This window comes from Amborella trichopoda, chromosome 7 (assembly GCF_054954075.1).
Source record: "Amborella trichopoda isolate Santa Cruz 75 chromosome 7, AtrichopodaSantaCruz75HAP2 v2.0, whole genome shotgun sequence".
NCBI lineage: Eukaryota > Viridiplantae > Streptophyta > Magnoliopsida > Amborellales > Amborellaceae > Amborella > Amborella trichopoda.
In genome coordinates, this window is record NC_142342.1 from 18,392,755 (window position 1) to 18,408,868 (window position 16,114).

The 16,114-nt window shown below is 37.8% G+C and overlaps 1 protein-coding gene across 2 annotated transcripts in view; it reads right to left on the reverse strand.

The window, feature by feature from the left end:
• ALE2 (Protein kinase superfamily protein) overlaps positions 1 to 15,781 on the reverse strand; it is a 28,962-nt gene extending 13,181 nt beyond the window's left edge. Inside the window, exons 1-7 of one of the 2 annotated variants that reach the window (XM_011627616.3) lie at positions 15,309 to 15,781; positions 2,133 to 2,210; positions 1,951 to 2,040; positions 1,773 to 1,856; positions 1,602 to 1,691; positions 995 to 1,366; positions 615 to 893 (exon numbers count right to left, since the gene is read on the reverse strand). In XM_011627616.3, the coding sequence (XP_011625918.3) occupies positions 615 to 893; positions 995 to 1,366; positions 1,602 to 1,691; positions 1,773 to 1,856; positions 1,951 to 2,040; positions 2,133 to 2,210; positions 15,309 to 15,387 (1,072 nt within the window). In that variant the 5' untranslated portion in view covers positions 15,388 to 15,781. The remainder of the gene's footprint in view (positions 1 to 614; positions 894 to 994; positions 1,367 to 1,601; positions 1,692 to 1,772; positions 1,857 to 1,950; positions 2,041 to 2,132; positions 2,211 to 15,308) is intronic. The other variant, XM_088872777.1, reaches the window with a different exon arrangement.
• Positions 15,782 to 16,114: the final 333 nt, after the last annotated feature.

Sequence of the window (16,114 nt, forward strand, 5' to 3'; positions counted from 1 at the left end):
AATAACAGGAAATGGGTCGAAATCGCTCAATTCGAAGAGTTCTTTGAACGAAGAACAATGTAGAGATGCACGTTCCCATGATCATCTTAGACTGATGCAAGGGCAGATGAGCATATGTAATATGAACAGTCTCAAAATTCAAAAGCCAATTATTTAGTTTTTTACTACTCTGCTGTATCTTACAACAACTAAAAATTATACAGGAAGTGACGGCTTTTTTTTTTTTGCAAATTTCTCTATTGAAATGACAAATTACGTGCAACGTACATAGTCCAACTAGTATATATAAATTGAAAACTATAGATCTGATTTGAAAACTATAGATCTGATTATGAATCAAGGGAAAGAAAAACAGTAGTTATCAAAGTTGTTATGATCCTACACATCCCATCACTATGTTGTCAAAAAAGTAGTCAAGGACATCATTCGCCACCTTTCAGTTATAATTGCCTCACAAAATGCATTTATAACTCCAATCAAATATGGGGCCAAAAAAAAAACAAAAGGAATTTATTTATTATAGTAACAATGCCCATCATCATGTCTGCCTTTACTAACAAATTAAATATTTGTGCACTAAAATTTCATCCAAAAAATCATTCACAAGGTCTTACCAGATCTTTTGGTGATAGATGATGTTGGAACAGGCCCGACAGCAGGAGCAGATCTTCCCATCTTGTTGCATTTCAAAAGAATAATACAAAGAAGCCCAAAACAAATCAAGAAGGCAACGACCGATGATAAGACAACAACTGCGATTGTTCCACTACTCATTTTTCCACCCCTATTTTCAGCATCAACTCCTAAAGGTTCTTCATGACTTCCAAAAATTGAACCAGGACCAGCCGCAATAGATCCATTCGCAGAGTAGGATGGCGGTGATGGAGGGAGCCCTGATATGACACACTTAGTATTTGTACAACAAATATCCATATATAGATAAAGGAAGAAAAGGAGAGAAAACGGAAACTTGAGGAGGAAAATTGGTTACTACCTGGATAACGGACATAGATAACCTCATAATCACCAAAGAGGATCTTATCAATAACCACCTTCTTTCTCCAGAACCTATCGTAAGTTAGTAAAGCAGTAGTGTTATCAAACCTCTCTCCAAGTGGCACCAAGTCGATATTCACTACTGTTTTCTCCTGATCTTGACTGAGAGCATTGGCACCCATAATCCTCACTTGACTTTGCTTCAGGTATGTACCTGCTGCAACCTCAATCTCTAGCTCCTCAACAAGAGGGAACACAGCATATGGTGCCACACCAAGGCTTAGTTCAACTTGCATGGGGAGCACACAGCCACATGGTGATCCAATTGGAGTTGAGGTGAGTGGATCAGAACAAGTAACCTGATCACAATCTGCATATTGATTGCAGAATCAGATCCTAGGCTCCTACCCAGTCCGTTACAGGATAGAAAATCACAAGAATTTCTATAAATGCTAATAATAATGATATCTAACAATCAAGAAACGGTTTTCAGCTTATAAAAATTCAAAACAACATTCACCGAATACACATCCTTCAGAATATCTTTTTCCATAGTAATTTCTAAGAGATTTAGGAGAAAACGAATAGAAAAAAAGGAACTTTACCATATGAAGGGGTAAATGTTGGGGCTGAAACAGTGCCAGGTAAAATCTCGTACTGTTCCGGTGGGTTACTGCTGGGACTAACAAAAGAGCCTGAAAAAAGAGAATAACATGATGTTTTGAGGTAATGAAATCAACGATCTGTGAAAAGCTTATTATGGAGAGTACACTTACCCTCAGGAGGGAATGTAGGTGCAGGTGAGGGTCCCAAATTTTGTTTTCCTTTGTAGTTCTGAAATTTCATTGATGGAATAAACTCTGAAACAGTTCGCACAAATTTCATTCTTAGAATGTTTTTACAGTTCCAAGCCTTCAACTTCGTCAGTAACAATGTTTTTAACTTCAAAATCACCTTTGGTAGGTTGTATCCATGGTATATGTCCAGCGGAGCTTCTTTGTGATGATAAAGTCGACTCTGAACTTCCATGGGGAAATCTAAATCCTGTTATAAAAAATATTTAGCATTTTGACAAAAGAATGTCAAAAGGAACAAAAATCCCAGTGCAGACATTTGGTCTCATACAGAACTTAAACCTTGATTTAGTGGTGGAAATGCGATCGAAGAATGACCCATTTGTTGAACTAAGTGATGGCGTAGAGGATGATAAGTTCCTGTGGCATTCATAGTTTTCAAGAGCAGTAGGCATATAATTTTCACATTTTACCATGATCAAATAATAGTTTAGGAAAGATAATTTTCTACGTAGAAGTAAAGAATACTGCAGATTCAACAAGAAAGAAACTACATGGAAAATCTAAAGTTAAAATGAGAGAAGTATTCAACCAACAGAAATAGGGCAGAAATATGATTCTCATATATGAGGGTAGCATGAATACTATACTGCGGGGTACAGGGAAAAAAGATTATGAATATTCTTGAGCCATTACATTAACATTGCAGTACGATGAAAGCAAGCATTAGCTGCAAATGTGTAACTATCAATGCCTGATATAATTATATGACATTCAGAAAGTCAAAATGGAAGGTATCTTCAGAGGCAAATAAAAACCAGCTGAGCTCCATACTGATTTTTCTTTCAACACAAACATTTTTACATGTTGACCCTGGCAACTATTCTTGTGAAGCCACCAAGACGTGCTCAAGCAAGTATAAATTACAAACCGTCGTGAAATGGTAGACCAAGGAGAGGAAATATTTCCTGCTCTTTGGAAACTTGTATAATTTTTAAATGGACACCATACATACACCACTTATCACACTTCCTAATAGAAAAAATACAAACAGACAATCCTGAGTAACAACTGATTAGTATCCATGGTGTACTTCACAGCTCAAAAATGGTGTAAACTTTCCCTTGCAAGCACTGGAAAAGTTGTATGATATGATAGCAGATTACTGTGAGGTTCTAAAGAGTGAAAAGGTGGTCCATCTTGGAGCTTTTTATTTCTTTAGTCCATAGACAAAATACTATTATAGTATATCAATGATGAATATGCTATCAAGTACCAACAGGCGACGTGAATCTAGCAACTTTTAGACTTAAAATTCCCTTGCAAGCACTGGAAAAGTTGTATGATATGATAGCAGATTACTGTGAGGTTCTAAAGAGTGAAAAGGTGGTCCATCTTGGAGCTTTTAATTTCTTTAGTCCATAGACAAAATACTATTATAGTTTATCAATGATGAATATGCTATCAAGTACCAACTGGCGACGTGAATCTAGCAACTTTTAGAGTTAAAGTACGCATTTCATGTCTGTGCAGAAACAAATAAACGAAGCACACTACTCTTCACATGAAATTATATCAGACTTGCCAAAATCTAACATGCTCATTCTCCACTTTCATCCATTGATTTTCAAGGCTACTAGGGGCTGCAGTTAGTCATTTACGTCAAAGCTGGAGATCCACAAGATCAACACATTCAAAACACAAAAATATAACTCATCTAAGATCCATCCATTTGAACAAACAAGCCAAATGAAACTGATGAACCATATAACCAGTTTAAAGCGATAATTTTTAGGACTTTAGGTGCCAAGGACCAAGAAGCTTCCAACAATGAAACTTCAGTTGAAATGAAAAAGATGAGCAATGGATCTAATGTTTCCTACAATAGGATGCCATTTAATTACAATGCAACATCCTTTCTGCACGAGATGTGGGACAGTCACCCTACATGTTGTAAGATGAACATACAAACCGTAGCTGATTTTATCAAAACTGATGCTTAAATAAATAAATAATAGATATAAAAAAGATAAGCTAATAATAAAAACTGAGCATCCATGTATCTCTTTTGAGCAAATAATCTGCTAAAGTTAAATGAGATGAGAAGCCCAGGTAGTTATGGAAAGCTTAAGGATACTTAATGCTTGAAGCATAATTATCATAATCTCTCACCAAAGGTCACGATTCCGATTCGAAATCCCGATTCCGCGATTTTGACAAGGTATCTTCACATAATACATTTCTGTGAAGTCAGGAACATCGATTATTTATTTTAGGAATATCAATTCCAACACTTATAGAAGTGCGGGAAAGAGTTCTCCAATGAGTGGATCGTCAATTCTTTTTTTGTTTTCTCAAAAAATGAATCCTATTGGTATTCCCATATATTATAGATCTTGCTTGTTCCGACCTTATCGCACTATGCATCATTTGATAACCTAAAAAATATCTTTCAATGGAGGAATTACAAGAAAAATTAGAAATAGATAGATCTTGTCAACAATGCTTCCTGTATCAGCTTCTATTCCAGGAGTATATCTATGCACTTGCTCATAATCATGGTTTAAATGGATAAATTCTTCACAAATCCATGTTAGATTTGAATCACTACAAGAAATCCAGTTCACTAAATGTAAAACGTTTAATTATTCGAATGTATCAATATTTATGTTTTATGAATTAACAGGAAGAAAGTCACAATTTTTACACTAAAAAGAAGAGGCACTGAGAGAGAGAGAGAGAGAGAGAGAGAGAGAGAGAGAGAGAGAGAGAGAGACTCTTCCAATATTAGAGAGTATAGAAAGCTTGCCTTTTTGTTATTTATGAATTAAGAGGACGAGAGGCACAATGTTTGCATTAAAAAGAAGAGGCATTTAGACATTTTTGAGAGGAGGAAACATAAAATTAGTGTCTTTGCTATTTAGTGAAAATGAAATATGTGATTGGTTTTTGGGTGGAAGATGTTCCATGGTTGGATTTATTGTCAAAAAAAAAAAAAGATGTTTCATGGTTGGGGAATCTCATTTCACCACATGTTTGCTTCCCGCCTCAAAACCAAACCCATGACAATTAGAGAGAGAGTGAGAGAGAGAGCCTAAATACAATTCGAAAAAGAAGGAAATTTAAAATCACAAACAAGAGAGAGAGAGAGAGATAGCTTAAATACAATTAGAACAAGAAGGAAAATTAAAGACAAACAAAATCACAGCAAGGGGGAGAAGAAGCGTTTGTAAGGAGCCTTGTAACCTGACCTCTCTCTTCTTTGCTCCCTTCGTCCTAAAGAGAGAATCAGAGAAGAGAGAGGAAGGAGAGAGAGAGGGGACTGAGAAAGTTGAAAGAAGGGAGGAGTAGAGAAGTTCAGGAAGTTGAGAAGGCCAGACCTCCAAATGCTTGCTACACATTCACTCTCTTTCTTTCCCTATAAGGAGAGAGAGAGAGAGAGAGAGAGAGAGAGTAAATTCAAGCACAAGATAAAGAAACTATACATGTCTTTTCACTCTATACAAATCTTGGGGCAATGTGCCCTATATATACATAGATCCCTATGGGAGTTATAACCCATTATGCATGACTGTTTCATAAATGTTACAGCCCATTATGCATGACTGTTTCATAAATGTTACAGCCCATTATGCAAGACTGTTACATGGCTGTTACAATCCATTATGCAAGACTATTACATGGCTGTTATAACCCATTATGCAAGATCGTTACGTTGCTATTACAGCCCATTATGCAAGAGTGTTACATGGCTGTCACAACCTATTATGTAAGGCTTTTATAGTCACTACACTTTCCCTCAAGCTGGAGCCTAGAGCATGTATATATATATAAACACTCAGCTTGTCCAAAGTATCGTTTAGTAGGACTCAATTAGAGGCCTTAGTAAATATTGTCTTTGAAGCGACGTTTTCTCATACAAAGTAGCAATCGATATAAATTGTTTCATGAAATATACTTGGTTCTTTCATGAAATACTTGGTTCTTTCATGAAATACAGGATTTGAATCAATATAAATTGTTGTTTAATTATCACAACATAGAGGAATATGAGCTTATACATCAACACCCATCTCTTGAAGAAAAGAACGAAGCCAAATTATTTCACATATAACACTTTCCATTGCTCGATACTCGGCTTCTGCTGAAGATTGAGCTACAACACTATGCTTCTTACTCTTCCAAGTGACTAAGTTACCACCAATTATCATAAAGTAGCCACTTGTAGATCATCGATCAAGAGAATACTCAACCCAATCCCAATTTGCATTGCAGAAACCTTGTAAATCAAGGTGCCCATGACGGGTAAAAGTAGCCCTCTCCTTGGAGCAGATTTCAAATATCTTACAAGGAGATAAACAACCTCCATGTGATGGGAGATTGGTGCAGGCATAAGCTCACTTGCCACACTTACAACATATCTAATATCTGGAGTGTAACAATAAAATAAACAAGTCTACCCACTAATCTCTTATATACGCCAGCGTTACTCAGAGGCTCCGACTACTGATCACAATTTGTGGTTTACCTCAATGGGAGATTCCATTGGTTTGGCTCTAAGCATTATTGTGTGATTGAGAAGATTGAAAGTATACTTTCTTTAAGACAAAAAATATCCTTATTTAGACCTAGCCACCTCTATTCCAAAGAATGGACCAAGATCCTTCATGTAAAAAAAATCCCCCAAGAAATCTTTCACGTTTTGGATCTTGTTTTCATTATTTCCTGTGAGCACTATATCATAGTCATACACTATCAGTATTATGGTAGAACAAGAATCTCTTTTAATAAATGTTGAATGATCTGCTCTGAAATCCGAACTAACATATTGGCATACTGAATTTTTTGAAGAAAGCCCGAATTGTTTCAATCCACATATAGCTTTTCTCAATTTACAAACTTTCCATTTCTCCCCTTGAGGATAAAACCCATGTAGTAATGCTTATACACTTCCTTTTCCAGATCTCCATGAAGAAATGCATTCTTCACGTCACTTTTTGTAATAACATCATTAATGTCCCATCCAATACCCAAAGTTTTCGATTTTATAAAATTTTAAACTTTTAAGGTCCGAAAAAAGGGTGGTTTTCGAACAAATTAAAAATAAAATCATATTGTATATGAGCGTTAATTGTAACATCTAAAGGAGAATTTCTTAGCAATTGAAAAATCAGAAATTATGAAAAGAAGGGGAAGAAATGGTGGCTTTAAAGGAAGGTTTAAAGTACTTTCCTTCCAATTTAATAATCCTTAGGCCATTGGGCCCAAACAAAATAATCTAATTAATCTGATGGTCTCTTTCGAAAGTGACTATGATTAACATAAACCATTCACAAATGTAAAATCTAAATATTGGCCAGGCCAAGTCAAGTAAATTTATCTTAGTATTATCAGCTGATTCTTGTCACTAAAAAAGGGATTTCAAGTTATTAACAACGTAATTCTTACAGTCCAAAATTTGGACAATTCTTGTTCAATATTGGGAAGTTATCTGAGGCACATAGAGAGTCCGTTTTTTTTTTCCTTTAAGATTAATCGTTAGGTTCTAAAGGCAACGGCCCCAAGACTTTGGGTCCAAAAAATGTTACTAACATAAAGTTTATCCCAAGGGAGCAATACATAATATGCTCCAGTAAGAGTAGCAATCTTTTGACATTGATTGTAACAGCAATCTGGGCATTTTCATCACTCTAATGCCCAGATATTATCTCTTGTGTGACTGTATGAAGTCACATTTTGTGTAAGTCAGCTTTTTTTTTTTCTACTTTGGGAGTATGTGAAGTGCTGCTTGTGCATTCCGATGTCGGGTGAATGGCGGCAATTTCAGCTAATGAGAGTCTCACGCAAGTGTCAAATGCATCATCAAAGTTTCCAAATTAGTTACCTTACTAACCGCCTTCTCAACGATCTTGGGGCTTTCATTTGCGGAATTCTCATTGTAGTTGGCTCAATTTGCTGCATTGTTGCCCTTAAACTGGAATTTCTTGATTCAGAGCTTCTTAATTCGGATCGTTTCCTGCTTCTAGGGTCACCTGAGATTGTCTTTCTGAGTGCCAAACTCTGTCAGGTGTCATGGGTGTTGGGGTATGGCCTTTTCGGGTTTTGGATGTTTAGGTATTTGGGTGGCTATCCCGGGGACCTTGGTTTTATATGATTTCCTCAATCAGGATTGGGATGTCTACAGTTGCCCCTCTTTGTCACTTGTATCGTACGCGCACGATGCAAGACAGGGCAGAAAAAAAATGTAAAACGTTTAATTATTCAAATTTATCAACATAATCATTTCATCATTTGGTTTTATGATTCTAACCAAAATCGATTTCTTGGGCATAGCAAGAATTCTTATTTTCAAATGGCATAAGAGGTTTTTGCAGTAAATTTGGAAATTCCATTCTCAATGCAATTAGTATCTTCCTTAGAAAAAAGATTCGAATCACATAATTTCCACAAGAATCTGGATTCCACATATAATGATACTCTCTCCATTAAATTAGAAACACAAACATAGGGCCATGAACTACAAAATAAACAATTCAAAACATATGAGAAGCATCAAATCATAAACTCGATTCCAACGCTATCAGAATCTCGATTGCATATATGAAAGAATCTCGATTCCATAGGGGTCAAATCCAAATAGGTCAGAAACTAGATTCCAAAAAGGACAGAATCTCGATCCATATATGTAGCGATCTCGATTGCATTTGGTATCGAATCTTTATTCGTATAAAGTAGAAATCTCGTTTCCGCAATTTGCCTTATACGGATGTTAATTCCAAAAACAGGAATCTTCTAGCTAGCCGCAATTCTGCGATTCTGATTCCTAAAACTATTCGGAAGGCATTTCCAACAACTATGGGCTGAAGGGAATTGAAATTCAAAACAATCCAAGTCAACTGGTGCTGTGGCATCCAATTCAGCTTCTTGACAAGCTGTCAACAATCTATGATGATTTATGCTCAAGTTGACCAGTTGATAATTCGAAATGGCTCTTAAGTTAGTCAAAAACAGTATCAATAGCATTTAGGGAGTGATTTGCATTAGGACTAGGCTTTATATAAAGCCTCACCTTAAAACTCCTCTGGAAAATGAAGTTTTGGTACCAGAAACCCATATAAAGGCTTGAAAATCAAACCTCAAGTGACAAAAATAGACCGCCCTCCATCCATGCTAGATGCCATACTCTTTTGGAGAATATTTAATTTGGTATTAATAAGATCTAATTACAAGAACACCTTTGAGAAGGAATACGTGTAGAAAAGGCACCCCACAGATCAGATGCTCAGAATTACTAAATCTGTATACACAATTGTAGTAAACCCGCCAGTCGATAGTAAGCTATACAAAAATGGGGAAATGCAACCATTACCAAAAACCTGGAGTGGTCCCCCCTGCTGCTACCGAGAGTGGGAGTAGACTCCATTAGCGGCAACCTCCTTTTCGAGAGCATTTGTTGCAAAGAAGGCCTCCCTTCCAAATGCGCCGGAATCTGAGTCAAAGAGGCCTTTAAAAGTCAGAATAGGATCATAGATGGTTCGAGTCTCCACAGACAAGGAGCTATACTTGAAGCCTACATGATTACGCTTTTCGAGTCAGCCTTCGACAATAAGGGATGAATTCCATGTTTGGTCAATCTCTTAAGGCCCTCAAGTATGGCTAATGACTCGGCCATTGTCAAGTCCACAATGCTAAGGTAGGCCCAGAAGGACATCATGTTATGACCATCTGGATTCCTGAGAGTTCCCACAGCCAGAAGGACCTGGTTTTTCGAGGGAAAACCCATCCAAGTTAAGCTCGATGTAGCCTGCTTCTAGGGATTGTAGCTGATTGGGAAGAGAGAATGGCTTGCCAGTTCAGAGTGAAATTTGCCATAATGAAGGCACTAAACTCTTTGTACGCTTTGGCTCAAAGATTGTAAGTGACTAAATTTGGTATTTGATTGCTTTCATAGTTTCTGCTTTGCCTTCAAAGGATAACAAGTTTTGCTCAAGCTATATGGTCCAAAACTCCAAATTGTGGTCATAGCATAGGATCTCCACAGGAGTATGCCAGCTTTGGGGTAGAGGGGAGTAACAGGCTGCAAAGAGTTGCTTTACGGTTTGATATGTCACCCATGACCAGTCAAAAGTAAGCAACACTATGGTTCATAACTTAGTGAAGAAAAGATGAATGAATTACTGAGGTCCATAGCTGTGTTGCCACAGGGCAGCACAGGAATAAATGGTCAAAAGTCTCTTCTTCACTTTAGCATTTGACGAAGTGATAAGACAGATAGAGACCATGTCTTTGGAGCTGGTTAACTGTTAGAGCTCCTTTCGAGAGCACCGGACAACAACCAAATCATCTTATTGAAACCTACCCATGGGATGAACATGGACAACAGTAATGCATACAGTTCCTGTAATTCAGAATAGTTGGGGCCTCCCAAAGGTGGGCTGCAGACAGAATCACCTCCTATTTGGTCCACCATTGCTTCCATGAGGGTTCTCAATAGAAAGACATCAGGGTGTAGGTTCTCCAATTTAGTGTCACCCAAACACTAACCCTTCCAAAACCAAACCCTACCCTTCTTCGGAATATATTGGATGTGTCTTATGAAGACATGATGGCTGGTCAGAAGGCTCTACCATGCCCAAGAGGCTTGCGTGCTGGATTGTTGTTTGGAGAACCATCCCAAATCATCCTGTCTGAATTTACATTCTATTGACTGCCTGCCACAAATGATCTCTCTTTCGATGATAACCCATCAAATCGGTCCAGTAAAAGGGAACATTCCAAATCAGAATGCCCAGTCAAACAGCCAATATGTAATATCACCAGAGTGCATAAACTTTTTCGCATACTCTCTTAAGATCAAATGGTTGAGAAAAACCGCAACATTATAAACAATCATTACAGCTCTTGAAGTGAAACCTAATGGGGATAAAATGAGCTTTTATTCGTTAAAGATACGCTCTTCGATGGCTGATTTATGGATTTCAGGTTAGTGTTACACTATTAATTTATTTGGTTTGCAGTTGTCCGCTATCTATTGTGCTTCATAGTTTTCTTGGTGCATGAGCTGATAAGCATGATAATAACAGCTGATTTTTTTTTTTCTTTTGATATAGGTTAACTTTGTATTATAACTAAAGTACAAAAAAGAACTCCCTTAGGCAACCCACCTAACTGCAGATATTTTTCTTATTATGGAATGGAAAGCCAGCACAAACTGCACCACCCATAACCATAATACCTTGGATCCACACTTCCAATACATTCAATGTCCTGGCATATACCCATTTCTAATGATCCACAGCAGCTTGGTATGTGGTAAATAGTTTTCTTACAAAGTTTCACTAAGTCATCTTAAAGACCATGTTTTTGAAGATACACGAGTAAGCCTAAGATGAATGGCAAGTTCATCATAGATATAATGTATTTGAACATGGCAGGCTGTTGCATGAGGCCCTTTGTACTTACACAAAAGAGCATATAAGGGAACCAAAGGCTGTCTAGGCAAAATATAGGGTACTACTTGCTGCATCAGTTATAATGGGAGCCTTTGGTCCACAGCCATAATACTTTGGATCCACGCTTCCAAGATGTTAGGTGTGTCCTAGCCCATTCCCATTTCTAATAATGCACAACATCTTAGTATGTGGAAACATATTTTAAGACTGACTCAGAGTTGGTATGGCCCTTGATAGAGCAGAATCGCGAAACAGGATATGGATATGTGTAACCAACCCCGAATAGTTGGGATAAGGCTCGGATGATGATGACGATAAAGTTTAAAAAAAAAAGAAATCTCAAAGACGCTGTTTGTTTTTTAAGATACACTAGTAATAATAAGATGAACGCAAGTTCGTCATTGATATAATACACTTGAATATGCTTGAATAGGCCCAATACAAGCATATCACTTATTTGTGCTCCCAACAAAGTGCATATGAGGGGATCAGAGGCTGTCTAGGCAAATATATCCGCCCTGATAAACTTAAAATATAGCCTCAAAATTGGTGTTTTTGTTGATTTATACTGAAGTTATATTGCTTGCTGCTTTGTTTCTAACATGGCTATATCAAAAATCTCATAAATGTATCATCAGATCTCGCTTAAGCATCCCCTGCTAACATTCCTACAATACCGGCCATTGAAATGGGTTCACTAAATATATTTCACGTGCACCTGAGGATTCATTTTTTTGTTCACATTACCCAGGTCAGAATGTGTTAGCCTATTCAAAGTCAAGTACACATTCCCTTTTCCATACCATGGCTATTGCACAGTAGCTTTGGGTTGCTTCTTAAGGTTAATGAGTAGTTCCAAATTTATAAGAATAGGACATATTAGTTATGGGCTTGGGTTGCAACTATATGATCTAGCTGCACCAACAACTGCACTACTCCAATCAATGATAGCGCAGGAAAGATGAGGACATCCTTCTCATGTCCAGCACGTATTGCATATTATACAGTGGTTTTATAGGGAGATGTCTCTACATACCTTGAGTCCATTTATTGTAGAAAGGGATCCTCTCAATATGATAAGATTGGCCAATGGGGATAAACCATACCTATAGAGATGGCAGAACATTTTGAGGATATATTGCTCATAGCTAGCACATGTGATGCACCCTTTTGATGCACATTTAGGGAAGCAGACAGTGAAGATCTACAGGCCAAACAAGCAGTTTTAGAGAACAGAAGTGTAAGAAAATTTATGGCAGCTAGTTTGCCCTCTTTCTGCTTGGTTTTAATCATGTTTGATTTTCTGTTTCTTCTCTCCTCTCTGTCAATGATGATATGTCTCAGCTGTCTGTAGTTACGGTATAAGTAGAAGACATATATTCACAGCAATGAAAGACTATTAATTATAGTCAAACACTCATTCAGAAAAAAAAAAAAAAAACTCTTAATTATCAATAAACAAAAAAATTTGTTATTTTCGTATCCAATTGCAGACATTATATCTCCACTGCATAAATGCAATGTCTAATGCGCTAGATTAGACTGTCCTAAATGTGATCCCATTAACTGTCTCTGATAAATAAATTGCTCATTTGTTCAAGTAGTTGAAGGGTCAAATGCAAAGCTATTTTTTCTATTTCCGCATCCAATTATCGCCAATTGCTGACAGTATATCTCCACACCATCCTCAAGGATCAAACCATAATTCACTCCATAAATGCAATGCTAAATTTGCTAGATTAGTCTGTTGTAAATGTGATCCATTAACTGTCTCTAATAAATAAATTTCAAGTAATTGAAGGGTCCAATGCAAAGCTTTTTTTCTTTAGTTTAGTGCATAAAAATCTTCTAGGACACGACATTAATGAAAGTGAACAGACCCAATTACCAAAAAAGGAGGTTGACAAACACAACTTATCCCCCTTCTTCCCATGCATTATGCTTTTTATAAAAGTCAACCAAAGAATTTGAAAAAGGAACCCATCAAAATTAGACCACACCCATTGTTGGAACAGATGTCCAACTCTATAAATCAGCTACAATAACCATAAATGATGCCATAAATATTAGAAGGCACTCACTTAATGCATGATAGGGGCAACTATTGCTCAAAAGGTGAAACCTAAGTTCTGGAATCATGATCTAATCCTAAGAGGTGTCAATGAAACTTGGAACAAAATCGCAGCCAATGAACGAAAATCCGGCCGCCTTGCCACCTAGGCAAGCTCAAGGTAGGCACCTAGGCGGTCTAGGCGCCCACCTAGTGCCATCCCTTAAAAAAAAAAAAAATCAAATCAACCTAAACAAAAATAAAGCCTAGTATTGCCTCTCTCTCTCTCTCTCTCACTCTCTCTTTGTCTCTCTCTCTCTCTCTCTCAAACACACAAAGATACACATGGATCCATATGCTCCCTCTTTACATGTAAGAAGAAGAAATTGGCCTCCAAATGTTCAATGTGAGGTCCCTCTCTCTCTCTCTCTCTCTCTCTCTCTCTCGATATATCCTCCAACTGTTTGAGACGTCTCCCTCACAAATACAGATCCAAAAAAAAAAAATATATAAAAAGAGGATGGTCTTTAAGAATATCATGCGAGACCTCATGCACACACATATGTGTGCATGCACATACACACACTAAACACATACACACACACACATTCACAAAACACACATACAAAACAACATATGGCCCCTAACCAACCCCCTTCCCTTAGGGCCGCCCAAGTATCTGGGTGCCCGCCTAGGCGGCCGCATCCGCCTTCTTGAACATTGATCGCAGCATTGAATGAACCAAGACAATTCATTAAAAAAAGAAACTACATGCCCACAAATGCCAGAACTTAGAACAATTTATTTATAGAATGTTGGACGACGATAGAAATTTGTGCTTAATTTAAACTTTCCATATCCATCGTGCATTCACCCAATCTTCCATCCATTGGGCCGAAAGTGATAGGTGGAATCACATGTTCCTAAAATCAACTTCTCAATTTGAAATGACTAGCCCCTGAAGGTCAAACCATATATATCGGGTCAATTGCATATTCTAGTTAAAAATAGTGATAATAATAGAAACGGCACTTGAGCATAAAATCCGGGATGTTCAAGGAAGTGCTATGGCATTTGGTCCAACTATGGGAAAAAAGAGGGTTAGCAGATTATTTGCAGAGGACCTATTAGGGAAGGTGTTGGATATAGTTTAGGAATTTCATTTAAACTTGCTGATATATAGTTGCAACATGCAAGGATTATCTCATTAGTAATATAATCCTTCCCTCTTGTTTTCCTGATAAGTATCTTATTGGGTGCATTCTCTCATTTAGGACTGAACAGTTGGTAGGATTAATTTTCTTTTCTTTTGGAAAGGAGCTAGCTTCTAATGTTGGACAAGAGAAAGGAGTAGATAGAGACCAGTCATTAATTAAAGAGCCCAAAGGGGCTCATTAGACTACTTGAGCCGGTGGGTTCAACTCCATAGCTCTCGCTTTTGCTGCAGCCTTGTGGTTGTGGGATCAAACCCATCTTACTCACCAAACAAGAAAAAGTATTAGTTGAATTGGTACCTTGAAGATAAGTATCACAAAGAGACTAACACCCGTAGCCCCAAATCCATATCCCAATGACCATTATTTCTCTTTTGCAAATGCAGAATCACAGTTATTTAGCTTAGAAGCAACACATTAAAGTATCAATGTGATTTCGGCATTTGAGATTCTCCCTCTAGTTTCCGCTAACAAATCATCATCAAAGTGAAAAACCAACACAGTTTAGTTACTTCCCCATTATGATGCACCGATTTTGGGGACAAACAACAAAAATAATAAACAAGAGTTGTCCACTGCATTAAAAACAGCAAAATAACTTAAAATGAACTCAAGAAACACAATACCAAACAGATCCCACCTTGACGGAATCAGAATAGCAGTAAAAGCAGGAAATATAGGGAATACATAGTCTCTCTCTCTCTCTCTCTCTCTCTCTCTCTCTCTCTCTCTCTCTCTCTCTCTCTCTCTCATATCAGCAAAAACAACTGTGAAAGCATAAGTGGTAAGGTGAGTAACCAACCTTGTAAGGAAGACCCACCATGAAGCAGGCATGGCCAAGAAAGCAACAACAAGCACATTATCAGAGCCAGCTGCATCATGGCTATGATCTAAGCATCACAATCAGCGAGATCCAGGTTTCACGGAAATCCATCCAAGAGAGAGCTAAACCTCTGCATTTCATCAGCTCGACGGGGCACGATGAGACAGAATGGCCTCGCCCCCATTGACGCCCTCCTCCCAAGCCACCAACCCTCATTCACCGCAAATGGTATCCATCGCCTGTCTCCCTCTCTCTCCCGTTTTTCCACTTCTCCATAATGAAAAAGGAGGCAGATCTAGAGAGAGAGAGAGACACAGTTTTGCTTCAAAAAGAGATGACAGGGGAATGACAACCAACTGAGAGGCTCCGCTGACTCAGATTCTGTGGGAAGAGCAGCAACAGTGGAAGGGAAGAAATACACAGGATTTCTTTATTTCATTTTTTTATTATTCCTCCTTCGCTCTGGTCTTGGGTCGTCTTCAAAAATGGTGGGCAGTGGGAAGCGGAGTGAGAAAGTGGAGAGAGAAAGAGGAGGGAGAAAGTGAGAGAGGAGTGAGAAAGTGGAGAGAGAGAGAGGAATGAGACAGTGGAGATAGAGGAGTAAGAAAGTGAAGAGAGCGAAAGAGAAGGGAAAAAGGGGAAAGTTTTTCCTTACCCCTCACTCTCTCTTGCGAACCCAACCACTTGGACTTTTCGTCATCAATTGTCGTTTTTGTTTGTTAATATCGTGGTTATTGATGTTTAAGCGTCTCCAACGCAACTGCAGCAATTGGGTAGTTACTTTG